At 38.0% G+C, this 27,005-nt stretch overlaps 2 protein-coding genes across 3 annotated transcripts; one reads left to right on the top strand and one right to left on the bottom strand.

Annotated features, from left to right (window-relative positions):
- Positions 1-10,622: 10,622 nt before the first annotated feature.
- LOC126589399 (uncharacterized) lies at positions 10,623-16,138 on the top strand. The gene is made up of 3 exons (XM_050254676.1): positions 10,623-11,126; positions 11,290-15,533; positions 15,806-16,138. The coding sequence occupies exon 2, from the start codon at positions 11,400-11,402 to the stop codon at positions 15,519-15,521; it is 4,122 nt and encodes a 1,373-aa protein (XP_050110633.1). The 5' UTR covers positions 10,623-11,126; positions 11,290-11,399; the 3' UTR covers positions 15,522-15,533; positions 15,806-16,138.
- A 4,197-nt stretch (positions 16,139-20,335) lies between these two features.
- On the bottom strand, positions 20,336-26,744 carry LOC126589780 (kinesin-like protein KIN-5D). Of its 2 annotated transcripts, none has more exons than XM_050255175.1 (23): positions 26,555-26,744; positions 26,086-26,287; positions 25,881-26,010; positions 25,468-25,623; positions 24,894-25,370; positions 24,534-24,631; positions 24,284-24,440; positions 24,118-24,187; positions 23,902-23,978; positions 23,754-23,807; positions 23,583-23,663; positions 23,385-23,496; positions 23,082-23,168; positions 22,829-23,004; positions 22,572-22,733; positions 22,387-22,494; positions 22,134-22,292; positions 21,953-22,036; positions 21,626-21,831; positions 21,420-21,521; positions 21,217-21,326; positions 20,980-21,131; positions 20,336-20,815 (listed from the first exon to the last, which is right to left on the bottom strand). In XM_050255175.1, exons 2-23 carry the CDS (start codon positions 26,256-26,258, stop codon positions 20,588-20,590), a joined length of 3,159 nt encoding a protein of 1,052 aa, XP_050111132.1. In that variant the 5' UTR covers positions 26,259-26,287; positions 26,555-26,744; the 3' UTR covers positions 20,336-20,587. The 2 variants fall into 2 exon arrangements, with proteins under 2 accessions (XP_050111132.1, XP_050111131.1); XM_050255174.1 differs by having other exon boundaries at positions 26,086-26,278.
- Positions 26,745-27,005: the final 261 nt, after the last annotated feature.

Genomic DNA, 27,005 nt, shown 5'->3' with positions numbered 1-27,005 from the left:
TTTTATCAGCACTTTTGGTCTCTATTTGGACTCATATTTATCACTTTCAACACGACATGAGCATCTTGAATTGAGTCATAATCTCCTAAGTGAACCATGATATCTAAGGAAGAAATTGATTAAGGATTTTCATATTGAAGACATACATTATTATTGTCATTGAGAGGATACATTTTGAAATTTATAATCATTGAAAAGAAATCAAGGGGGAAACTTTGAGAATGAATGCTCTCAACCAGTATACATTATTATTTTCTCTACACCCTAAGTGCTTTTACCTTTATTTTCTCGTTCTATATGTAGTCACTCTCAATTTGTGTGTAACTCGTTTTCCTCCAATGTATAGAGGAAAGTATTTTCACGCACAGAGTAATTTTTATTTTATCACAATTTATTTTTTTGCAATTTACTTTCTTGCAATTTATTTTCTTGCAATAAAAGTATTGTAATTTAATTACTTATCAATTTGATCAATTCGACCAATTCGTATAGGTTCATGCGATTCACCTTCCCATACATCTCAGCTCACCACGTCAATCACTAAATTCATACTATGGATGCAAATTTCTTCCTCCTTGATCTTGGACAAAATTGCACCTACAAAACAATTAACACCTTAGGTCAAGGCCAAGAGCCTCACGAGCCCACGATGAATGGGGGGGGCTTTGGCCGAAGAACCTCCGATGCCAAAGTTAGAATTTTGAGAGAAAAGTGTTTGAGAGCTTTGGAGAATTTTAGTAAGAGTCAGGACCTAGCTTTTTGGTGAGAATGAGAGCCTATTTATAGGGATAGGGTTCTTAATTTAGGTTGAATTTAGGAGTTATGGGAATAATTGACTAATTAATTTAGCAAATAAAATTATTGCCAAATTAACTAGCTAATTAATGTGATAAAATAGGCGAATGTGATGAGATCAATAAGGGTGGCCGGGCATTTGGGATTTTTGGGTAGTGGGTTATGTAATGGGGGATTAATTGCATTAATGGGTCATTTAATTGGTGATTTAATGGATTAATTAGGAAATAAATCCATTAATTCACCAATTAATCTAATTTAAACGAAATGTTTGGAATGGTTACCTTGTGGAGTATATGGATGAAATAACTTTTATTTGTTACCTTCTTTAGGCATTTTTTACTTGGTTAACGGATGATTGCCCGCTGCTCATGCGTAGGAATCCCGGTATGCCTCAAGGGTATTTTTGTCATCTTTTATCCAAAAATCCACGTGTCGCCTTGTGAATATTTTTGGCTCCACAAATGCCCCCACACCTGTTGGGCTGCTCGCAAAAAATGGCAGCAGGTGTAGAGATCATCTTGCTTTAGGAAACGTAGGACTGCTTCCTATTTTGATGTAGATTCTCTCTTTAATAGGAAATTAGGTCTTTCTAGGAAAGGGAAATAAATTTTTCTTAAAGCCTAATTTAGTCCACCTTAAGTGGGTTATTAAATCAACTTTGGAGAGCGATTTATTATACCCTACAAGAGAGAGAGAGAGCTTAGAGGATATTTTGCCCCCCTCCTTTAGCAATCTTCTACATCTTGCCCGTGCAAAGGACCGTCTTTCATTGATTTCTTCGTCTCTAAGATTTGCATAACTACTCACTTTGGTCTTTGAGATTTGAAATAGATAGAATTGGTCCCTAAGTTTGTCCACAATCAATCATTTTGATCATTCCGTGAAAAAAAATCTCTATAAAATAAGAATCAAATGACAAAAATACCATCATTTTGGTCAAATCATTTTGGCCTATTGTTTATCAAATTGAGAGTAATTTTATTATTTTGATCCTTATGTAACATAATTTTTTACTCAAGGATCAAAATGATTGATGATGGACAATCTTAGGGATCACTTCTATTGATTTTAAATTTTAGAAACTAAAAAAAGTTATGCAAATCTCAAAGATCATTTTGACTAAAAAACCTACTAATAATAATAATAAATGATTAAGGGCTCCAACACCTAAAAATAGAAGCTTCTCTCGGTCTCTCTTTTTTTTTATCAGCACTTTTGGTCTCTATTTGGACTCATATTTGTCACTTTCAACACGACATGAGCATCTTGAATTGAGTCATAATCTCCTAAGTGAACCATGATATCTAAGGAAGAAATTGATTAAGGATTTTCATATTGAAGACATACATTATTATTGTCATCGAGAGGATACATTTTGAAATTTATAATCACTGAAAAGAAATCAAGGGGGAAACTTTGAGAATGAATGCTCTCAACCAGTATACAGTATTATTTTCTCTACACCCTGCGTGCTTTTACCTTTATTTTCTCGTTCTATATGTAGTCACTCTCAATTTGTGTGTAACTCATTTTCCTCCAATGTATAGAGGAAAGTATTTTCACGCACAGAGTAATTTTTATTTTATCACAATTTATTTTTTTGCAATTTACTTTCTTGCAATAAAAGTATTGTAATTTAATTACTTATCAATTTGATCAATTCGACCGATTCGTATAGGTTCATGCGATTCACCTTCCCATACATCTCAACTCACCACGTCAATCACTAAATCCATACTATGGATGCAAATTTCTTCCTCCTTGATCTTGGACAAAATTGCACCTACAAAACAATTAACACCTTAGGTCAAGGCCAAGAGCCTCACGCGCCCACGATGAATGGGGGGGCTTTGGCCGAAGAACCTCCGATGCCAAAGTTAGAATTTTGAGAGAAAAGTGTTTGAGAGCTTTGGAGAATTTTGGCAAGAGTCAGGACCTAACTTTTTGGTGAGAATGAGAGCCTATTTATAGGGATAGGGTTCTTGATTTAGGTTGAATTTAGGAGTTATGGGAATAATTGACTAATTAATTTAGCAAATAAAATTATTGCCAAATTAACTAGCTAATTAATGTGATAAAATAGGTGAATATGATGAGATCAACAAGGGTGGCCAGCCATTTGGGATTTTTGGGTAGTGGGTTATGTAATGGGGGATTAATTGACATAATGAGTCATTTAATTGGTGATTTAATGGATTAATTAGGAAATAAATCCATTAAGTCACCAATTAATCTAATTTAAATGGAATGTTTGGAATGGTTACCTTGTGGAGTATATGGATGAAATAACTTTTATTTGTTACCTTCTTTAGGCATTTTTTACTTGGTTAACAGATGATTGCCCGTTGCTCGTACGTAGGAATCCCGGTATGCCTCAAGGGTATTTTTGTCATCTTTTATCCAAAAATCCACGTGTCGCCTTGTGAATATTTTTGGCTCCACAAATACCTCCACACCTGTTGGGCTGCTCGCAGAAAAAGGCAGCAAGTGTAGAGATCATCTTGCTTTAGGAAACGTAGGACTGCTTCCTATTTTGATGTAGATTCTCTCTTTAATAGGAAATTAGGTCTTTCTAGGAAAGGGAAATAAATTTCTCTTAAAGCCTAATTAAGTCCACATTAAGTGGATTATTAAATCAACTTTGGAGAGTGATTTATTATACCCTACAAGAGAGAGAGAGTTTAGACGATATTTTGTCCCCCTCCTTTAGCAATCTTCTACATCTTGCCCGTGCAAAGGACTGTCTTTCATTGATTTCTTCATCTCTAAGATTTGCATAACTACTCACTTTGGTCTTTGAGATTTGAAATAGATAGAATTGGTCCCTAAGTTTGTCCACAATCAATCATTTTGATCATTCCGTGAAAAAATATATCTATAAAATAAGAATCAAATGACAAAAATACCATCATTTTGGTCAAATCATTTTGGCCTATTGTTTATCAAATTGAGAGTAATTTTATTATTTTGATCCTTATGTAACATAATTTTTTACTCAAGGATCAAAATGATTGATGATGGACAATCTTAGGGACCACTTTTATTGATTTCAAATTTCAGAAACTAAGAGAAGTTATGCAAATCTCAGATATCATTTTGACTAAAAAACCTACTAATAATAATAAAAAATGATTAAGGGCTCCAACACCTATAAATAGAAGCTTCTTTCGATCTTTATTTTTTTTTTATCAGCACTTTTGGTCTCTATTTGGACTCATATTTGTCACTTTCAACACGACATGATCATCTTGAATTGAGTCATAATCTCCTAAGTCAACCATGATATCTAAGGAAGAAATTGATTAAGGATTTTCATATTGAAGACATACATTATTATTGTCATCGAGAGGATACATTTTGAAATTTATAATCACTGAAAAGAAATCAAGGGGGAAACTTTGAGAATGAATGCTCTCAACTAGTATACATTATTATTTTCGCTACACCCTGCGTGCTTTTACCTTTATTTTCTCGTTCTATATGTAGTCACTCTCAATTTGTGTGTAACTCGTTTTCCTCCAATGTATAGAGGAAAGTATTTTCACGCACAGAAAAATTTTTATTTTATCACAATTTATTTTTTTGCAATTTACTTTCTTGCAATTTATTTTCTTGCAATAAAAGTATTGTAATTTAATCACTTATCAATTTGATCAATTCAACCGATTCGTATAGGTTGATACGATTCAGCTTCCCATACATCTCAGCTCACCATGTCAATCACTAAATCCATACCACTTCACTTTCACAAATATCAAAGTCCTTGACCAAAGATACGAAGAACCCTCAACCGAGACGTGTTCATTCCTCAGTCATCTCAATCGCATTGAAACAGTCAAATCAAAGGCAACCAAAATCACTGTTAGAAAGTCAATGTAATTAGATAGGAAGGAATTATATGATTGATTTGTCTTTGATACTTTCCATTGATGTATTCCTAGATTGTAGGCCTTCTTATTGTACAAGGAAAGCTATTGTATATATTCAGTATTCTATCAATGAAAGAATCATTCTGGCCAAATACATTTTTTTCTCATGGTATCAGAGCAGGTTTCAACTCCGCATGTGTAAGTTTATCTTACATTGTCAATCCCAAGCCCAGATAAAGGAAGAAGGGGAGGGCGTCAGGTAGTCGATAGCCGGCACTCCTAAGTTACGTCGAATCCTTATGAAAATGAATCCTCCACTTAGTGGGAAAGGGCTTTGTTGTTGTTGTTGTTGTTGGTTGTTGTATCAGAGCATGTTTCAAACCCTTGCTCTCTCTAATGTAACCAGAAGCATCAAACTTCATCTTTTTCGTTGTCTTCCTTCTCCATGGGTGACAACGACAACATCATTATCAAGAAGGGCGATGGCGAGAATTTTGCTGACCCTTATTTTCTTCATCCTTCAGACCATCCTGGTTTGATTCTAGTCTAAAAAAAATTGAATGGGGACAACTATAACACTTGGTGTCGGGCTATAGAAATCTCCTTGAGTGCCAAAAACAAAATTGGTTTTATTAACAGCAAAGTGAAAATGTCGTCTGAAACAAAGAAACCCGATGAACATGCTGCATGGCAGAGATGCAATAACATGCTTCTTGCATCAACTCCATTGAATATGACATTTTGGACTCGATTCTTTACTTGAAGACAACCTATGAAGTTTGGGAAGATCTTCAGGAACGATTTTCTCAGAGCAATGCCCCACGAATTTTTCAGCTTTAAAGAGAGATTGCCTCTCTCAACCAAGGACAACAATCTGTGGCTACTTATTACACCAAATTAAAGGGGTTTTGGGATGAGTTGGCATCCTATAGTTCTTCAATAACCCGCACTTGTGGAGCATAAAATGAAGTCAACAAACTTATGCAATTCCTCATGGGATTGAATGAGTCTTACAGTGCTATTCGTGGACAAATCTTGTTGATGAATCCACTCCCTTCTGTCCGACAAGCGTATTCCTCAATCATTCAAAAAGAAAAACAGCAGGAGTTGGGCACTATCTGCAACCTGACTGAACCAGCAGCCATTGCGGTTCGCCATTGCAATAACAACAAGCAACAACAATAGTCATTGTAGAGCAGCAGCAACAGTCGACCTCCTCTTCACTGCTCTTACTGCGATGCTAAGTATCACACGGTCAAGACTTGCTGGTAGAAAAATGGTTACCCACCGGATCATCCTCGTCACAATCCTAACAAGACACGCAACTCCAAACAAAGTGGTGATAGTGGTAGCAGTTTTTTCTCGTGGAGGTCCTTCTACCAACCACGTTACTTCTATGCCCACCATCAAGGATTTTCAAGTTGATGTGCCCAACTTGTCCGAAAAACAATATGAAGACATCTTTTCTGTATTGAATTCCAAGAATGATGGCCCACCAGCTAAGAATGATGGACCACAAGCCCATGCTACCGCTTTCATCTCTTAACCATCAAGTTTGTGACTGCTTGTTCCCGGTCAATGGATAATCGACAACGGAGCAACGGATAACATCACTCGCTCACCTAGTTTATTGACAAACTCCATTAAAAATATTTCTTTGCCGCCTGTCTCACTGCCTAACAGAGAGAAGGCTTCTACTACTTCGATTGGCAACATTCAATTAAGTGATTTACTACAATTGAAAAATGTTCTATGCGTGCCTTCTTTCCAAGTTGATTTGTTATCTGTTGGAAAAGTTACAGATGGGTTACATTGTTCAGTGACTTTTTTTCCCTCTTGGTGCATTTTACAAGACTTGATTTCGAAGGTGACGATTGGTCTTGATAAGCGACAGGGCAATCTATATTACCTTGTGGTGTTGGCTTCTACTTCCTCTCTACAAAGCCAACCCTTATGCCACCACATCACTGTTTCCGTTGATCTTTGGCATCGTCGTCTAGGGCACCATTCTTTTGGGCATCTGTAATATTTAGCAAATAAAACCTTAAATTTCCCTTTTGATTCAAGTCATAGTTGCCATGTTTGTCCGTTGGCGAAACAAACTCGCTAACCTTTTAGTCGTAGCTCCATTTCAACTTTTATGTGTTTTGAACTTTTGCATTGTGACATTTGAAGTCCTCATAAGACTACCTCCCTTAGTGGTGCTGATTATTTCTTAACTATTGTTGATGTTTTTTCTCGTTTTACATGGGTTTTCTTAATGCGACATAAACACGAAACACAAACTGCCCTTAAAACCTTCTTTGCTTATGTTGAAACTCAATTTCACACCCAAATTCAACAAATTAGAGTAGATAATGGGGGTGAATTTTATTCCATGCGGGATTTCTTCTCTGAAAATGGGATCATTTATCAACACTCTTGTGTTTACACACCACAACAAAATGGTGTTGTAGAACGAAAAAATCGCCATCTACTAGAAACTGCCCGAGCTTTGTGTTTTCAGTCTCATTTACCGACTAAGTTTAGGGGGGAGTGTGTTCTCACCGCTGCCTATCTTATCAACCGTCTCCCTACACCATTACTTTAAAAAAAATCACCATTTGACATACTGTACAACAAGCCACCCTCTTATTCCCATATGTGTCTATTCTGTTGTTTTGCCTATGCCACCTCAGTCCACCCTCCCTCTAAGTTCTCTCCCTGGGCTTATCGATGTGTTTTTCTTGGTTATCCTCGTGATAAAAAAGCTTATAAAGTTTATGATCTTGAGACACATAAGATTTTCACCAATAGGGATGTCATTTTCCTTGAAGACACTTTTCCTTTTGATCCATCCACCACCGCTACAACCTCTCCCAACTTACCCGATTTGACTCACTCAACACCTTTACCCCTTCCATTTGTCACCACTACCTCTGATATCCTACCATCTCTTTTCACCTTACAACCAGATCATGTACCCCCCACTTCATCTCATCCCACCCCTCTTTCTCATACTACATTACCTTCCACATCTCTTCCAACACTTACTGACCCATCCCCATAACCTTCACCATCCGACCCCCTCACGGAACCCATACCTGCACCTTCACTCGTTGCTCAACCAACCCGTTTTTCCACATGCCACAAGGAGCCTAATGTCCATCTTCAGGACTACGTTTGCTCACAGGTGATGCTGCCCCCACTCCAATCTTCGTCGCTTTTGTCATTCGGTTCCACCAGATGTACTCGTTATCCCATTTGTAATTCTATTTCCTATCATAGATATTCACTATTGCATCTTTCTTTTGTTGCTCTCATTAGTCGAAGTGTAGAACCTTCCTCTTTTGCAGCGGCTCTTCAAGACCCTAATTGGCGCCAAGCCATAGATTCCAAACTTGACGCACTTTCTTCAAACAATATCTGGACTCTTACTCTGCTTCCTCCCAGCAAACGTCCAATTGATTGTAAATGGGTCTACAAAATCAAGCATAATGTTGACAGTTCTATCGAGCGTTACAAAGCTCGTTTAGTAGCCAAATGATTCACCCAAGCTAAAGGGATTGATTATCGTGACACTTTCTCTCCCACTGCCAAAATGATCACTATATGCTGCCTCCTTGCCCTTGCCGTTGGCCAATGGTGGTCCTTCTAACAATTCGATGTTCATAATGCATTTCTTCATGGTGATCTTTAGGAAGAAATTTACATGTCTCTTCCTCCTGGTCTTCGACGACAGGGGGAGAACCTTGTATGTCGCCTCAACAAGTCCTTATATGGCCTCAAGCAAGCTTCTTGACAATGGTTTGCAAAATTCACAGAAGCTATACTTGCCGCTAGCTTTACTCAATCCAAAGCGGATTATTCACTCTTCATCCAAAAGAACGATACATCTTTCACAGCTTTGTTGATTTATGTTGATGATATTATTATTACAAGCAACAATTTGGAGGCCATTAATGCCCTTAAAAGGCTTCTTCATACCCGCTTTCATATTAAGGACCTTGGCAATTTGAAATATTTTTTGGGTATTGAAGTTTCTCGTTAAAAAAAAAGGACTGTATATTTCACAACAAAAGTATGCCTTTGAAATAATCAAGGATTGTGGTCTTTTGGGTGCCAAACCCGTGGGATTTCCAATGGAGGACAACAAACTTTTGGATAAAGGCGAACTACTCAAAGACCCATCTTTGTATCGAAGATTGGTTGGATGCTTGATCTATCTTACCATTACTAGACCGGACATCACATACTTCGTGCATGTGCTCAGTCGTTTTATGCATCAACCGTGTCAGCCACATATGGATGCAGCATTTCGAATTGTGCAATATTTGAAGTTCGCACCAGGTCAGGGCTTATATTTTCAGTCAGATATATAAGTTAACTTTGAAAGCTTTTTATGATTCGGATTGGGCTGGTTGTCCGATAACTCGTCGCTCTACAACTGGGTATTGTATATTCTTGGGGAATTCGTTGATTTCATGGAAGACTAAGAGGCAGAAAACGGTTTTGCTCTCTAGTACTAAAGCCGAATATAGTGTCATGGCTGGGACATGTTGCGAGCTCATTTGGTTGCGGTATTTGTTAACAGATTTGCATGTACCCATTTCAGAGCTTGCCACTATGTTTTGTCATAACCAAGCAGCATTGCACATTGCTGCCAGTCCTGTCTTTCATGAGAGAACACGTCATATAGAGATGGATTGTCATTTCATTTGGGACAAGATTTTAGACGGTTCTATAGCTACTCGTTATGTCAATTCTTCTCAACAACTGGCGGAGATATTTACAAAGGCCTTAGGCAAGGAAAAATTCTCATCCATGTTATGCAAGTTGGGAGTTCTTGACATTCACTCTCCAACTTGAGAGGGAGTGTTTGAAAGTCAATGTAATTAGATATGAAGGAATTATATGATTGATTTGTTTTTGATACTTTCCAATTGATGTATTCCTAGATTGTAGGTCTTCTTATTGTACAAGGAAAGCTTTGTATATATTCAGTATTCTATCAATGAAAGAATCATTCTGGCCAAATACATTTTTTCTCAATCACCAACTTTTCTTTTACCCGCTTGGTCTTGGGCTGCGAGTTGGCACACCCACAACCCAAACTAGAAGGATCAAGAGATCCCGAAATCACCAACAGTCTTTCTTTCACAGAGGAAACTTAGAAGTTGGGATGTTGCTAGCAAACTTGCGATAATTGAGCAATAAATTTACATCATTTTAGTATAAATAATTATAAAAAAATTAGAATATTTCAAAAGCATTCATCATAATAAGATTGCATTTAAGATAAATTCAAATAAAAAATTTGGAATTTTTGGAATCTCCAATTTTCATCTAATCTCTTCGAAAATATTCTCATTCATAATATTTTTCAAATTCAGATTAAAATTTTGGGAAAACTACTGAATAAACCTCAAACTTTTTTTTTTTTGGTATCCAAACCACTTAATGAACTTTTATTAATAATAAAGACAAAAATTAAAAATAAGAGGCGGTGACATTTTTGTAAATAAGCTGAACTTTGATGGCACCGATTGTTTATACACGATTACAAAAATGCAACCAACTTTTTTTTTTTTTTTGAGCATAAACTGACTCTTTGTTTTTTAACATCAATTTATTTACTATATTCCCACTAAACTTCAACTCATTTACAAAAATATAACCGCACTTTTTTGTTTTGTTTTGTATTATTAAATTTCTATTTAAGTGTTTCGATTACTTTTTGTAATTTTGAGGACTTTTAATTAAAGCTTCACTCTTTTTTTTTTTTTTTACTCTTCAAGAGCTTTTCATTAAAATGCTCAATTTTAATGAAGGAAAAATTGGGTGACAAGTATCCATCCGCAAACCAAAATGACAGAGAAACAAAACCAATAAACCATACGACGTCGTAAGATCGAAGCGGGCCACATATAATAAAAACCGGCCCGGCAGTAGGATATCTGCAAATGTTGGGCCAGCCCCCAAAAAAGCAACAGGCAGGAGATAAAAACGAAGAAGATCATGACTCGGAACTCGCCGAGTCAACTCGGCCTTCTCTCTCAGTGTTCGACTGTTCTGTGCTGTTGCTTTCTTCTCTACCTCGGCGCTGCCACACGCATACGCCCTCTTTTTCCTCTTTCCCGCTTCGGTGCCCCTTTTCGTCATTTCGCCCCCTCCCATGGTCCTCCTCGCGAAATCAGACGGCGCGCCTCTCTCCACGTCACCATCGTCTTCTTCGTCCCCACGGCGACCTCTCCTACGCACACATCTAGATTATAATTTTCATGCAAAATACCATCGAAATTATTATTAACCGCTTCGTCTTTTAGCTCTCTCTCTATAGCCTTTTAGGGTTTCTCATCTTCCACCCAAACGCAATCTCTCTCTTCTCTCTCTCTCTCCTCTCTTTCTCTCTCTACGAACCGTCGAGTTCTCGCACCTCCGTGCTCTGCTGGTCAATTTCGCCATTGAAGCTCGCCGCAGGTATTCTTTCGTTCGATTCTCAGTCTCTTTAATTTTTAAATTTTTTTTTATTTAGGGTAAAATTTGGTGTCAGTTATGAATCTTGCTTCGATTTGTGCATTTTTTGTTTGTTTGGTAGTTGCTAATGTTGAGGATTTTTTTGTTTTTTTTTGTTTTAAATTAGGGTTTTGATTCTGTGATGGTTTGAAATTTGGGGACTTGGAGGTGGCTTGGTGTGAAATTTGTGGAGTCTTTTTTATTTTGGCGGGTTGGGTTTGGGTTGTGTTGGGATTCATGGCAATTGAGAAGAATAACTTCAAGGTTTCGAGGCTTGATTCGGAGTTTTCTCCCAGTAGTAGGAAGAGTATGTCTAGTGATGAGGATGAGCTACAACAGCGTAGCTCTGCTGCGGAATCGGATGACGATGATGAATTTGATGATGCGGACTCGGGAGCGGGGTCTGATGACTTTGATTTGTTGGAATTAGGGGAAACTGGTGTGGAGTTTTGCCAAGTTGGGAACCAGACTTGTAGCATTCCTTTCGAGCTGTATGATATTCCAAGCCTTGAAGATATATTGTCAGTGGATGTATGGAATGAGTGCTTGAGTGAGGAGGAGCAGTTTGGCCTCACTAAGTATCTGCCTGATATGGACCAGGAGACCTTTATGATTACCTTGAAAGAGCTTTTTACGGGTTGCAACTTTCATTTTGGGAGCCCTGTTAAGCAGTTGTTCCATATGTTGAAGGGAGGTTTGTGTGAACCAAGAGTTGCTCTTTACCGGGAGGGTTTGAATTTTTTTCAGAAGCGGCAGCACTACAATCTTTTGAGGAAGCATCAGAACAGTATGGTTAGTAATCTCTGTCAAATAAGGGATGCTTGGCTTAATTGCAAGGGATATAGTATTGAGGAGAGGCTCCGGGTGCTGAATATTATGAGAATCCAGAAGAGTTTGATGGGTGAGAAGATGGAAGATATGGAGGCTGACTCATCAGAAAGAGAGTCGGGTGAAGGTTTACGGAGCGACAAAATCAAGGACAGGAAAACTGCACAGAAAATGGCTCGTTATTCTCCATACGGGGTGGATACAAGTGTGGAACTTGCATCAAAAGGGCGGTCGTCAGCTATGGACTTGGCAAAATATGGGAAGCAGAATCCGAAAGGTATACTGAAGTTGGCTGGGTCCAAGACTCCTTCAGCAAAAGAGCTAGCAAACCATTCAGGACCATACAGTTCAGCCGTCGCTCTTCCTCGGCAGCATAAAGCAGTAGGGGATGATGCCGGGGCAGCACTCAGAATAAGGGATCAATTTATAAGTGGTGATGATGTTGAAGACGCAACATATGGATTTGACATTCAGCGAGATAGAAATGTGTCTCGTGGTAGCAGTACGGATAGGTCTGGTGTTTTCAAAGTGGGAAAGAATCATGACCTTTTAAGAGGCGATGAATTAAACACTGACAGTTTGATGGGTCTGCCTCTCTCCTCAAAGGCTGACGTTTATGCCTATGGTAGGAACCGCAGTGGAAACCTTTTGTCAGAGGCAAATGTTTTAACAGCAAAGCCTCCTAACTTGAGAGCTCCCTATGAATTTGGTAAAAAGGCCAAGTATCCAGAAAATATTCATCAATTCACAGCTGGGGATCAGATGAAGTCCTTGAAAGCCAGACTTCCACAGCCACCGCTCAGAGGAGATCAAGCTGACTTATCAGAACGTGCAGAACCATTCTGGCATAAAAGGACAGAAGGGGATACTTTTTCTATGGATTCTCCCTTAAGAGCCGATGATTGGAATGCTAGGAGCAAGAAATGGAAGTTAGGGAGGGAGCCTCCTGATCTAAATCACAAATCATATAGAGCTTCCCCACCACAGAGGAATGCTAGGTTTATATCTTCTGAATTTAGAGCAAAACCATTGCAAGAGAAGATGAGAGATAAGAGAATGCAAAATGGAGGATCAGAAATGGCAGCATTGAAAGGTAATAGAATGTTTGTAAAAAATGAAGATACGGAATCAGACTCATCGGAGCAATTTGACGACGATGAGGATAGCAACCCTTTGTTGAGGAGGAAGCTGGCTTATCCCAGTGTTGCTATGGAAACTTCTCCATCTTTGTTGAATCCCACTCTAGAAGCAAAAAGGACCAAATATGTGAAGAAAGAGGTGAAGGAGAGTTTCCAGGCTCTTGATGGGATCAATTACTCCAGTAAGATGGGTGGTTTTGCTGAACATGGACATATGCGTAATCGAGAGAACTATTCTTCCAAAGCAAAACAAAAGGGTAAGATGCGAGACAATAGTCCCTTACATAACTCTTCGACTAGAGCTTTCAAAGAGCGTTATATCCCGGGCTTGAGTAAATTTAATGATGAAGGTGATGATTATGATGAACAGAAACAAATCTACAAATTGGGCAAGAATGCCCAATTTCAAGGGGAAGCTGGTGAAAGTTTGCACACACCCTCATGGAAGGTCTACACTGGAAAGCAGAAAAGAGAAGTTGCCCATGATCATTCTGTGCCAGAGTCTCGCTATTTTGTTGATGAGGAGGATGATTCACTTGGAATGCAGTTCCTAGGGAATGGTGGTGGACGGGGTAATATCAGGAAGAAAGATCAGAACATTGAAGAATATGTGAGTGATCGCCATGAAAGAATTGAGGTCCCATTATTGGGGTGCAACATGATGGCAAAGAAGCGGCAAGGGAAGGAGGATGTGTCGGATACTGGTAGAGGAGATGAAGGTGGCGACCTCCAGTCTAACCATAAACAGCTCATTGTTGATTCCAGTTCCTTTAAAAAAAAGGCAAAGAGGAAGCTAGAGAATGAGACTGTTAGTTCAGATGTAGAAATTTCTGAGCAACCAATTACAGAAATGGGAGCAACGGATATGGAGCCGGAAACCAGGCCCCAGAAAAAGCCATTTACTCCAATTACACCTACAGTTCATACTGGTTTCTCATTCTCGATTATACATCTTCTTTCAGCTGTTCGCTTGGCAATGATCACTGCAGTCCCAGAAGGTACTGTTGGGGAATCTGTCGATGAACCAAACAAAACTCACGAGGGTGCTGTCAATGGGGTTCTTTCTTGTGAAAAGCCAGATGTCAATAACTTAGAGCTTGCTGGAGAAATGAATATGCCTTTTCTAACGGTTCAGGAGATTGTGAACCGTGTTAGCTTGAATCCAGGAGATCCTTGTATTCTTGAGACACAAGAGCCACTTCAGGATCTTGTGAGAGGAGTTCTAAGGATCTTTTCATCAAAAACAGCACCTTTAGGAGCAAAAGGTTGGAAGACACTGGTTGCCTTTGAAAAAGCTACAAAAAGCTGGTCATGGACTGGTCCAGTTTCTCAGAGTTCATCAGATCATGACGCCAATGAGGAGGTGATATATCCTGAAGCATGGGGTCTTCCGCACAAAATGCTTGTCAAGCTGGTGGATTCGTTTGCAAATTGGCTCAAATGTGGGCAAGATACCATTCAACAAATTGGAATTCTTCCGGCACCGCCCTTGGAGTTGATGCAGCTCAACCTGGATGAGAAAGAAAGGTTCAGGGATTTAAGAGCTCAAAAGAGTCTTAACACCATTAGCCCAAGTTCCGAAGTAGTGAGGGCTTATTTCCGTAAGGAGGAGGTTCTCAGGTATTCAATTCCAGACAGGGCCTTTTCTTACACAGCAGCTGATGGTAAAAAATCCATTGTTGCCCCATTGAGAAGGTGCGGTGGTAAGCCAACATCAAAGGCCCGAGATCACTTTATGCTGAAACGTGATCGACCACCACATGTTACAATTCTTTGTCTTGTGAGAGATGCAGCTGCAAGGTTGCCTGGAAGTATTGGCACCAGAGCAGATGTTTGCACTTTAATAAGAGATTCTCAGTACATTGTTGAAGATGTGTCTGATGCACAAGTTAATCAAGTTGTTAGTGGTGCCCTGGATCGGTTGCATTATGAGCGTGATCCATGTGTGCAATTTGATGGGGAAAGGAAATTATGGGTCTATTTACATAGAGAAAGAGAAGAAGAAGATTTTGAGGATGACGGTACTTCATCTACAAAGAAATGGAAGAGGCAGAAAAAGGATGCTGGTGATCTACCTGACAAAGGAGCAGTGACTGTGGCTTATCATGGGACTGAGGAACAAACCGGATATGATATGTGCTCTGATCTCAATGTCGAGCCATCATGTTTGGATGATATGCAACAAGATGTGGAGGATAATACTGATACCAATAACGGGTCTGAACAAGATGAAATGCGCCAAGGCAATCCAATGCTTTGGGAGGGTCATGGCTTAAATCCAATGTGCGAAAACAAATTGCTGTGTCAGGAAAATTCCACAAATGAAGATTTTGATGATGAAACGTTTGGGAGAGAAAGGACAGTTGGGCTCTTGAGTGCAAGCTTATTGTGAGGTTAAATTCAGGTAGTTTTCAGTGGCATTTTGCATTATCCCAAATGATATTGTCTTCTTTGTGTTAGTTGGCAAGTTACTCTTTTGAAGCGAAATTTTATTCATGCTATTAATATGATTCATGAAAGCTGTAGTTGATAGAACCAACGTTAGGTATCCGTTTACACGAAGAAATGTCAGATATAGTATAGTTGTGACAAGGAGAAGTAACTTGTTACGTTTAATCAACTACTTTCCCATCCATCATGTGGGGTTCTGACGAAGAACATTGATATGTTTTGCAGGCATAGCACTCCATCCACCTTCCCATCAGATCGCATTGTTGTTCCCGGTCAAGGAGATTGAAGGTGCAGTATTTTTGCATATAGTATTGATTCTATCAGGAAAATGTAGGTTAGAAATTTAGTCTTGTTCGAGGCTCATGAGTTGGTACGGGTGGGGTGGATATATATATATATATATATATATATCGTTATAATTCTGCCTTTCCATAAATAAAATTTTTGTCTTTATATATTTAGATCTTGAAGAAGAAGAAGCAAAAAATGCAGTTGATAGTTGATAGCGGTGTGCATTAAGTGAGCAAAAATGGCCAATTCCATGTTTGGTTTTTTATACCTCTGGTTTAGAGTTAATTGCAAGGATCTTGATGAGTTGTTTTCTTTGACAAAAAGAAAAGAAACATTTATACCACGAAAAACAATATTTAAGATGGTTTAGTTCTGATTTATGGTTTGATAACATAACATTCGAGAAATGACTAAATGGAATGCGGTCATAGTCTCTGCGATCTATATAGGTTTTCGGCATTTGTCTCTGTAATGTTATATCATAAGTAAAACATTACTAAAATATTTGTTGAGTGAGAGCACGTAACAATCTCATTTTTGACAAGAAATTGTTAGTCACGGTTTTTAATCAATTTTGCCAAATGCAACAATAACCTTCCTAAAACCTCTTTTAATCAAAATTGATTTTTCTTCACTGCTTGATTCTATGATCTGGTGATATTTCGTTTTCTCTGAGAGGCCTTAGGTGAAATATTAGGAATAATGAATTCGATACCAATTTATTTCCTTACTCGTAGTGTATAAATATATTGTTTATATAAAAAAATATATAGATTTTTGTTCATTGCGTATTGACCGAAAATCACTTTTGGTTAAAGTGGTTTTCAATTTGTGCTTGATTTTGTTCGCAATTTATGGATCATTTTGAATAATTTCTCTAAAATTGAATTCAATCCCAGAGTAATTTGCTTGAAGTTATAAAATATATTATTTTCAATACTAGACGAGTTCATTGACAAGAAACTTTAGCACGTGGTTGTGATATATTACCCTTAATTGGAGGAATTATTTTTATTATCTTAGATGAAAGTTTATTATTCGAAACACACTTGCATTATTTGACAAAAAAAAAAAACACTTGCATTATATTCTTTTTATACAACGTGCAAATTTTTAACAAAAATAAATAAATAAATACAATAAAAGAATGAAGTTAGTGATAATATTTTAATCTTTTCAAAGTCTTAACTTAGACTCGATAAGATCCAATCCGATATGATTCGGATCCAATAAAAATTATTGAATATGGATAATCAAGTCAAATATCATTTGTATCCAATGATCTGATTATAAATGAATTTGGATACGGACTTAGGTTGATACAATCCGTTTACAAGTTGGATATGGGTGGGATCAGTTCAGTAATCCGATTGATCTCCCAAAAACATAAAGTTGAATATCAGAGTGTGCAACAAACAAGACTAACAAGAATAATAGAAATATTATTAAACTAACTAGAATGCCGAAACAGCTACAAAACCCTAAGAGACTACATTGTGAATGACTTATTCTCAAACTAAATTACAAGCAATATTTATAGAGAACTAAACATAAGAAACCCTAACTCAAATGAGCTAGACCCAAATCCTAAACTAACAAGCAAAACTCAAATACTAAAATAAACCTAAATACTAATATTTTCCAACACCCCTCGTCAAACTCATGGTGGTACACGACATGAGTTTGCCAAAGTAGATGTGGATGCAAGCTTTGTTATGCTAACTTCCGATGCCAATTTCAATACGAAATTCCATTGGTGCAAGTGCAAGATTCCAAATTCCAATGCCAATGACGATGCCGATGCTAATGTCAATGCCGATGCCGATTTCCGAACAAACAAACAAAAAATCCAACCAAAATTTTTTTTCCCTTTTTTTCCTTCTTTTTTCCTTCTTTTTTCATTCCATTCTACTTTTTCCTCTTTTTTCCTTTGCAGCAATACAGACTTACGGATACTCCTGCAGGTTGCGGCGTTCAAATGTGCAGAAGCAAAGTCACATGATAAAAAACGAACGAACAATTTTTTTCTTCTTGCAAACAATCAATACCAACTAACAATCTGAACACGAACGACAACGGAAACAAGCAAACAGATACCAACCTGAAGCAGATTAAATCACGAAGGATCAAATCTGCTCTGATACCAAGTTGAATATCAGAGTACGTAACGAACAAGACTTACAAGAATAATAGAAATATTATTAAACGCACTAGAATGCCGAAACTACATTGTGAATGATTTGTTCTCAAATTAAATTATAAGCAATATTTATAGAGAACTAAACCTAAAAAACCCTAACTCGAATAGGCTAGGCCAAATCCTAAACTAACAAGCAAAACCAAAATACTAAAATAAACCTAAATACTAATATTTTCCAACACATAACACCACCAAAATAATTTTCATATTTGGTTCGGTTGAATTGTTGTTTCTTACTTCAAATAGCAAACAGTTCAATGGTTTGATGGTCAGTTTTATGAAATTACTGAAAATTTGATTTGATTGGGTTCATAGTTGGTCTGGTTTGGTCGGTTTCTTGGTTCACACACCCTTCTTTAACTCCTACACATCTTTGTTAATTTTTGGCCATTGATCTTCTTTAATTCATCCAATAGGACGACCGAAAATTGAAAGAGGTGTGTGAGAAATAAAAACGGGTGTGCATAAGACCACCCTTAAATTAAGGTAATGCAAATGTAGAGATAGTTTATTCTCTTTGATTTATTAATTGTGTTGTAATACTATCTAGGGTAAATGACAAAAAATTACCTCAACTATTGGTGTTACGACACTTTCATACCTCATCTTTTAAAATTGACAATGTCATACCTCATCTTAAAAATTTGTACCAATGTTATACCTTCCGTTACTTGACCGTGAATTTTTGAGTTAAATGCTGACGTGGCTTGATTCGGAGCCCACTTTCTATTAAAATATTATTTAAAACTAAAAAAAATATTTAATTTTTTTTAAATATTCAAATAATAAAGAAAAGTAAATAAAAAAAAACCTCAGGTCAGTTCATCCCTCCCCATCTTCCTGCAACCCAGAAATGAGGAAGAAAAAAAAAAAAAAAAAAAACCCCAACCCAACCCAGTTCCTCCCCCTCCCCCCCCCCCCAACAAACCCATAAAGAAGGAGGAAAAGAAGGAAAACAAAAAAACAAAAAAAACCCCAACCCAACCCAGTTCGCCCCCTCCCCCACCACAAACCCAAGTAATTCCCTGTTCTTCCTTTACTAGTTTCCCGACGAGAGGCTTCGGCGAAAATCAAGTTTAAGCTCGACGAATTCGAAGTTCTGTGGACTCGAATTGACTTCCATTAAACCTCAGGTATAATTCTTATTCCTTGCATGTCGAATTTGATTGGAAATTCAAGGCTTGGACATAATCTGTTACAGAAGCCCTTGCTGCACCACCACAGCGAACACCAAGTTATTTATGGCATTGACCCATGAAATGCTCGCCAGTTCGCCCCCGCCCCCCCCAAAAAAAAAAAAACTCAGAAAGAAGAAGAGGAAGAAGAAGAAAAAAGAATAAATAAAAGGAAACCCAGTTTGTCCGTCCCCCCCTCACCCAACCTGTAGAAGAAGAAGAAGAAGAAGAGAGAGAGAGAGAGAGAGAGAGAGAGAGAGAGAGAGAAAAAGGAAACCCAATTCGTCTGCCCCCCCCCCCGGCACCCACCTTCCCTCCACACCCATTCCCCCCATTTTCTCTGCGCCCAGGTTCTCAACCTTCAGAATCGGCCTGGCAAAGGTTTCTCGATTCCACCTCAACGAGATCTGGGTTTTTTTCTGGTTTTTTTTTTTTTGGGTTGCAGGTAGTGGGTGCGAGGAGACAAATTGGTTTTTTTTTGTCTCTTCTTTTTTCTGGGTTGCAATTGCAGGAAGGGGGAAGAAGATGAAGATGGGGAGAAGAGAGAGAAGGGGGGGAAGGGGACGAACTGAGTGTTGGTTTTTTTTTTTTTTTTTAACTTTTCTTTATTATTTTAATATTTAAAAAATATTAAATGATTTTTTTTAGTTTTTAATAATTTTTTAATAGAAAATGGGTCCGGATCAAGCCACGTCAGCATTTAACTAAGAAATTCACACCAAGCTAACGGAAGGTATAACATTGGCATAAATTCATAAGATGAGGTATGACATTGTCAATTTTAAATGATGAGGTATGAAAGTGTCGTGACACCAATAGTTAAGGTAGTTTTTTTTAATTTACCCTACTATCTAATACAACTAAACGGAAAGCTAAGTCATACTATGGGTCAACTATAACGGATTCAAAATTCTTACCTCATGCGGTCCTAGGATTAAACAAAAACATCTCTCGCAATAGGACGAGGGGACGAACACATTGCGGTAACTTACCGACGGTCGTTTTGGAAGCCAATAGAATCCTCAATACTCCTCCGTTAATATCTATTTATGTTTGACATGAATTATGGTTTGCAAAGAAGCAGCTTCCTTAAACACTCAAAAAACAATCAACTCCTCATCAAAAATCCAATGGCAGTTTGTTACACAAGCGGGAAATTCAACGAACTCGAATTTTGAAGTTCCCCAAGAACCCTACGTACTAGATCGAATTCTCCATCCACAAGAAACAATCAACGAATAAGAGTTGCATAGCACAGTGACTAAATAGTACATATATATGCCATATACGTTATGTACACACGTGTTTTTCTGACCACTAAATGTTCGCGTCCCCCTCTCTTTAGTTAATAGCAGTGAGAGGAACTCTGGAGTCTCTAATGGATTGAGCAGCCTCGTACGCCCCTGCGATGTGTTTTATGTCTCCATTGGCTTGCTGTTTCGCCGATCTTTCATCCCAGAATAGCCTCAACAACTCCTCAAAAGCTGGAGTCCTGAGTTCTTCAATTGATGCAACGCTTGGAAGATTGAATGACCTCTTTCTTGGCGTGGAACAAGATGGTTCGTCCACCTGCTTGTTGCAGAGGTTGAAAATATCGTTAAACACAGTATTATTAAAAACGTAACTCTACTTAGAATTAGTTTTTCAGAAAATTTCATTGAGCAAAACAGTTATTGCACGTATTCATCCAGAAGAGATTTTCAGAACAATTATTGCACTCTTAACAATCTTACCACGTATTCATCCAGAAGAAATTTTCCTGCATTTTCGGTGATTTCAACAATATTGTGGTAGTGACCTCCCTTTAGTTCCCTCAGATCCCCGCAACATGGAACAATCATTGAATTTAGATTTCCACATGCCTCGTGGTCAAGTTGTAATGAATCTGCAAATACTTGCTTCAGTAACTGTAGTCCAACATATAACTACGAAGACAAATGTCAACTTAAAATGTGAAATTGGATACTGACGATCTATGGAGGAAAGGAGATTCTTGTCTGCGATGTCTACATCTTCTAGTGCAGCTGACACAGACGAGGAGAACCTATCACGTAAGGTTTGATTGACTTCCGTTCCCCTCCTAGTTGAAGAGAAAATAAATGAATAAACTTTCAATTGAGACCCACAGTATTTCTCTTATATAAGGAATGCGCTTGAAGTATTAAAAGCATACCTAACAATAGAGTCCACAGAAGCAACATTTCTCTTTTCTAGATTGAGCAAGGACTCCTGAGCTTTCTTCCACTGTGCTGCACCCACTGATGCCTGCTTCAAACTGCACATTTTTGTTCGGTGTAAGTAATGGGCTAGAAAAATTCAAGTAGCAGAATCATGCCAAAATCGGTATAAATTCCTATATCCAGAGACGAATATATGTACCAATTCTGTAGAACCTCCTCCATGTCTTTCTTTCCACATTCCACAGCCGTTGTGTCTTCACGGTAATGGGATTCTGTTTTTTCCATGTGAAGTGTCCATTTGGTTTTGATAGACGAAGTTGAATCTTGCATGGTTGACATTTCTTGCTGTATTTTGTTGGTTCTGCTTGTTGCACTCTCTCGAAGATCATTTACAGCAGTTTGTACCTAAAAACACATAAAGATTGTTATTAAGAAAAACCTAAATAAAAAGTCGTTGCTGAATTCTAACATAAAACCTCAAGAACAAGGCATAAGGAAATGGTAGCAGCCTAAGAACAAATCATACCAGTTTTTTCTTCCTGGCATTTGAACTTGCCAGCAGCTCTGCCACTTTCTCTAGTAACTGCCTTTCTTCATTAGCAGCACACTCCTACATAGAGATTAAAAATAAAAAAAAACCAAGCGTTTAATTAGACGAATGAGGTTGTTCTACGGCTCATTCAGTTTAATAAGTGCACTGCACCCACCTCAAACTTCTCTTCAAGTTCAGACAATTTCTTGTCGTTGACAGTTTGTGCTTCTTCCACAATTTGGGTCAGATTGGATGCATGCAAGTCTAGAGTTTTGAAAAAGTCCACAGTTACTTTAGAAACTGAACGTGCAGTTTCGACAGCTCTGGCATGAGCCTGTGCAAATCACAGAATTTTTAAGCCAAAATGATGATTGAATTTTACTGTAAAGGAAATAAAGCATCCATGAAACCAACAATATCTTACGTACCTCACGCTGTTGTTGTGCAAATGCATTTAGCTTTTCCTCTTGGTTGTGAAGATTACCTTGAAGATCATTGAGTAATGCATCAGCTTCTGAAGCAATTCCTTTGAAGAGCTGAATCATTTGGAGAAAGTCAAATACAGAAAAAAGAAGAAATCTGAAGACAAAATATATAGTGAACTAATGCTTACATCTTCCAGAGCAGAAGAATGGTTAGAAACTTCAGAGTTTAGATGAGAAAACGTTGATTGCGAATTTCCTTCAAGATCCCCAGCTATACCATCTAGAGCTTTAATACCAGAACCATACATGTTTTTAAACTTTCCTAATCTCCCTCGCAGTTCTTCAGTAGCCTTCAAAATTAAGCCAAATAATGAAGTTGTAATAGACTGACAATTCAATCTCAGGAATGCATGCAAAGACAATCATCTTCTTGTCTAGACCTTACCTCCGCCTTCGTTGATACAAAGGACTGCATGTCCTCTTCCATATCTTTTAATTGCTGCTCCTGTTGTGTCACTGCAACTGCCACAATCTTATGCAAGACTTCAAGCTGCTGAGTTAATTGGGACTGAAATTTCTGGACTAGTATCCGGTTTCCATCTTCAATTTTGTCCTTGCGCTCTACAAAATCATCGAAAATAAATAACCCGAAGTTTTGAGAGAGATCAAAGAAGAAAATACAAAATAATAATACAAACCAATTTTGGCAAATAAACTGGACACATCTGATGCAGCATTCTCTAGCTCTGCTCTTAGCTCAAATGCACGCCCGACGAGCGATTTCTCTGAAAGTTAACAATTGAATAATAGTAAGAAAAATGCATTTAAAAGTACCTTCCAGCATGAAATTTAATAGATGCATAAAATTGAACATGAACTAGTGTAGAATAATCCCGAATGTCGACTGTATAACTTTAAAGTACGATGAAATGGAGATAATCTATGGTCTGAAAATGCAGATGGTGACATGACAATTTAATTTAGCAGACAACTTTGCTCACCCGATTTGAGGAGATTCACTATCAGAAATTCCTTCTCTTTGATGGTCGCATTTGCTTGTCGATGCTTGTCCTCAAGATCATACAGCGCATGTCCAGTTTCCTCAAGCTTTTTCTGAAGTATAAAGTGTTTGATTATCTCAGAACGAGAGCAGAAAGAACAAAAGGAGACCCTGTAAGTTGATATTACAAATGTATTACCTCAGTTTTTTCAAGTTTATCACTCAATTCTACAGCCAAAAGTTGCTGAGAACTGTAAAGTTCCTGAAGCTCCTGCAATTGCTGCTCTTAGGCCAACATAACGTTTATATTAGTTCCCACCCTGTAGTCACATTATTCAAAAAGAAAGGAATGAAATCTTGATGGAGATACCTTGTCTTTGGAATCAGAATCAAGTTCCATCCGCTCTATCTTTTCAGCCATTGCCTACAGTAAATAAAGAGTTAATGAAGTTAGTAACCAGTCAACTGTGAACGTAGGAAAAGCAGTCCATAATTCAGTTAAAGGACAAGAATAAGACCTTCTTCTCTGCTTCTTCACTAAGATAACGATCACGTGGTATATAGATTCCATTCTTCTCTCTGGCAGCATATACCTCTGAATGAACATAAGAAAAATGTCATACAATTTAGCTTGCAGCAAAGTAACTATAAAGAATCATTAAATAACCTGTCAAACAAAAAACACTCTGGAGAGAGATATAGAGAGCACATCAACGCAGGAATCAGTTAACAACCTTGCTTGAGCCGATCAATCTCAGAATACAAATCCTTAATCAAAGCAGACTTCATCATTTTTTGATTGACCTGAAACAATAAGCAACAACAAAGCATAACAAGGGTCAGAATGAAGACAGTTCAACTATATAATTTGTGAGAATAGGGATGGAGCAAACTTCTGACCTCTGGTTTGTTCTTTATATTTTTGGCACGGTGTGCATAGTCTAAGGTGTTGAGTGTTTCTTCCAAACAATGGATGGAGGGTGATACGGTAGCAATTATGCATGTCTTTGTTTTCCCTCCTAAGGAGTCTCTCAGCAATCTTGTTAGTTTACTATCCCTGATAATTCCAAACAATTCAATTGTAAATCAATTTACTTTCTAGGGTTTGCAAATATAGTCAAGAACAGTACGGGATGTTAAGTAGTAATACCTGTATGGAACATGACCAGAGTGCTCAACTAGAGCATTAATGACACGACCAAGAGTAAGCAAGCTCTTATTTATCTCCCCAGCTTCTCTTGCTCTTCCCTGCAAGTGAAAGTTTCTTTTCAATCAGATACACATGGTGAAAGTTCCTACTATAATGCATTAAAGATTTACTCTCTCTTTTTTTTTTTTTTTTGTTGATATGGACTCTTAATGAACTGTAAGGATTACAAAAGCTCAAAACACAAACTTCCATTAATAAATGGAAATAAGATCTTGTTAGTAAAATAACATTCCAAATAAGCCACCATATGCATGTGCTATACATCATTATATTGACTAGACAATTAAATCTGTGCCTTACCTCTCTTGCACCAGAGCGCGAAATGTTCTCAGAACCAGCAAGGTCGACAAGATTCAGCTTCCCACATTTAATCATTTCTTCACCCTCTGGAGTGCATTCCTTAATATGGATTGTGATGGAAAATATTGAGTGTGAACGGCTGCTTTGCTTGTTGAGAAGAGTCTCAGCTGTTCGCCTTTTTGCAGATCCCTTCTCCAAGATTTTGTAAATTTCATTTGCTGTGCACACTATCTCTTCTTCTAAGCCTCGTACAAAAACACCACCTTTTCCATCTTCCATGAGAGCTATGGGTTTCTTTGATTTGTCATCTACAAATTTCGTGTTCTCATCAGGAGCCAAAAGATCACTTATCTCCTCATTGTACAGCTCTAAAAATGTGACTTTCATGCTATACTCAGCAACCTGAGCTTCTAATATGTCAAAAATTTGTTTAACGGCTCTTGGGATAACACCCGCATCACTAGGAAATTCCCCATTCTACAAAATCACAAAATTCAGTCAGAAATCTATTTAGGAAACAGAATATTATAACGTAACATACAGAGTGCCGTCTATTCTAAAATCACAAACAAACCTTCTTTCTTGCTCCTCCCTCCATTGTGTATGTTTTCCCCGTCCCTGTCTGACCATAGGCAAAGATAGTGCAGTTATATCCCTCAAGCACTTCATTTACGATAGGAGAGACAGCCTGGTCATACAGTTCCTTCTGTTGGGATGCTGGACCAAAGACCTAAACAACATTATCCAACTTTCTGATCACTTCCCAGTACAAAGAAAGAATATTACAAGTAGCATAACATCAAGGAACTTATTTCAACTACACTTCACTAAAATGCAGTATAAATCTTTATTTAATTTCAAAACTTTGTGAACAAAAATTGATCAAACCCCACTAATTCCGTTCATCTTATAAGACCCTGGTGCAACTTTTAAAGTAGAACAAGATGAAACACAAGAATTTAAGTTCCAATATTCCAAGCCACGAACCTTGTCAAACGCAAAGGTTCTATCAATCTGCTTGTTAGCTATATTCTGAATTGCAGCAACTTCCCTTCTACCCTCATTGCAAGAAATCACGACGGGCGTATGCACCCTCACTTCGTCTTCACTCAATGGCCTGCAAACCAAATCAATCGAGTAAGTAACTCACTCAGACAACATCTCACTGAACTCTACTCAGAATCCGACTCACCTGCAACGCACAAGGACCTGCACATTGACACCCTTTTCCTTCTCATGCCTGTTTGTCGAATTCGAATCCCCGGATCGCAGATCTCGCACCGACTTGTCGCTCGACCTTGGCGTCTGTGACGGTGATAGTGATACCAATCCTCCTCTTCTCTGTTGGGACTGCGAGGAATCCATAGCTTTGTTGCTCTCTTAATCTGAAGAACCTTCACTCATCAGTACCGGTGTACACACACACACACATACAATCATTCAAGATTAGTGCATAATTTGAATTTCCAATCTTTGAGTCAACGATCGGTCGCACAAACAAATTCAAGCAATGCAATTCCGAATTCATCTAGATACGCAGATTTGAATTGGAAAAGGATCGACAACGAACGATCGAAATCCAAATGTGCGCGATTCAAACCGAAGAAATCAAAAAGCAAAAGCAAAAAAGCAGAATTAATGAAGAAGAGGAAGAAACTTACAGTGAAACCGAACTGCCGGCCGGCCTGCAAGCACAGGGAGATCCTTATACCAATGGCGATGACGGTCTCTAGAGAGAGAAAGTCGTAGTCGTAGAGTTTAGAGAGAGAGTGTGTGTGAATCTGTATCTCTGTGTGAATTGTAAATTGTAATTTATGGAGAGAGAGAGAGAGAGAGAGAGAGAGAGAGAGAGAGAGAGAGAGGGAGGTGTGAGAAACAAGCGAGAGAGAGAGTAGGGACTGTGTTTTGAGAGCTCAAAAATAAAATAAAATAATAATATCTTAATTAAAAATTTAAATTAGACTAATTTTCAAGAGACGTTACGGCGGTGTTTGGAATATGTGAGGACGGCACTGACGAGTCCCCTTAACGCCGTCAACTAAAATAAAATCGTTTGTGAGAAGGTAATTTCCCGACCGTTATGAATCGACAAAGAGGGCTCACCTTACCTCA

The sequence above is a fragment of the Malus sylvestris genome, chromosome 11 (assembly GCF_916048215.2).
Source record: "Malus sylvestris chromosome 11, drMalSylv7.2, whole genome shotgun sequence".
NCBI classification, from domain to species: Eukaryota; Viridiplantae; Streptophyta; class Magnoliopsida; order Rosales; family Rosaceae; genus Malus; species Malus sylvestris.
Note: the sequence above shows the minus strand (reverse complement) of the source record. Positions and strands in the feature narration are given on the sequence as shown.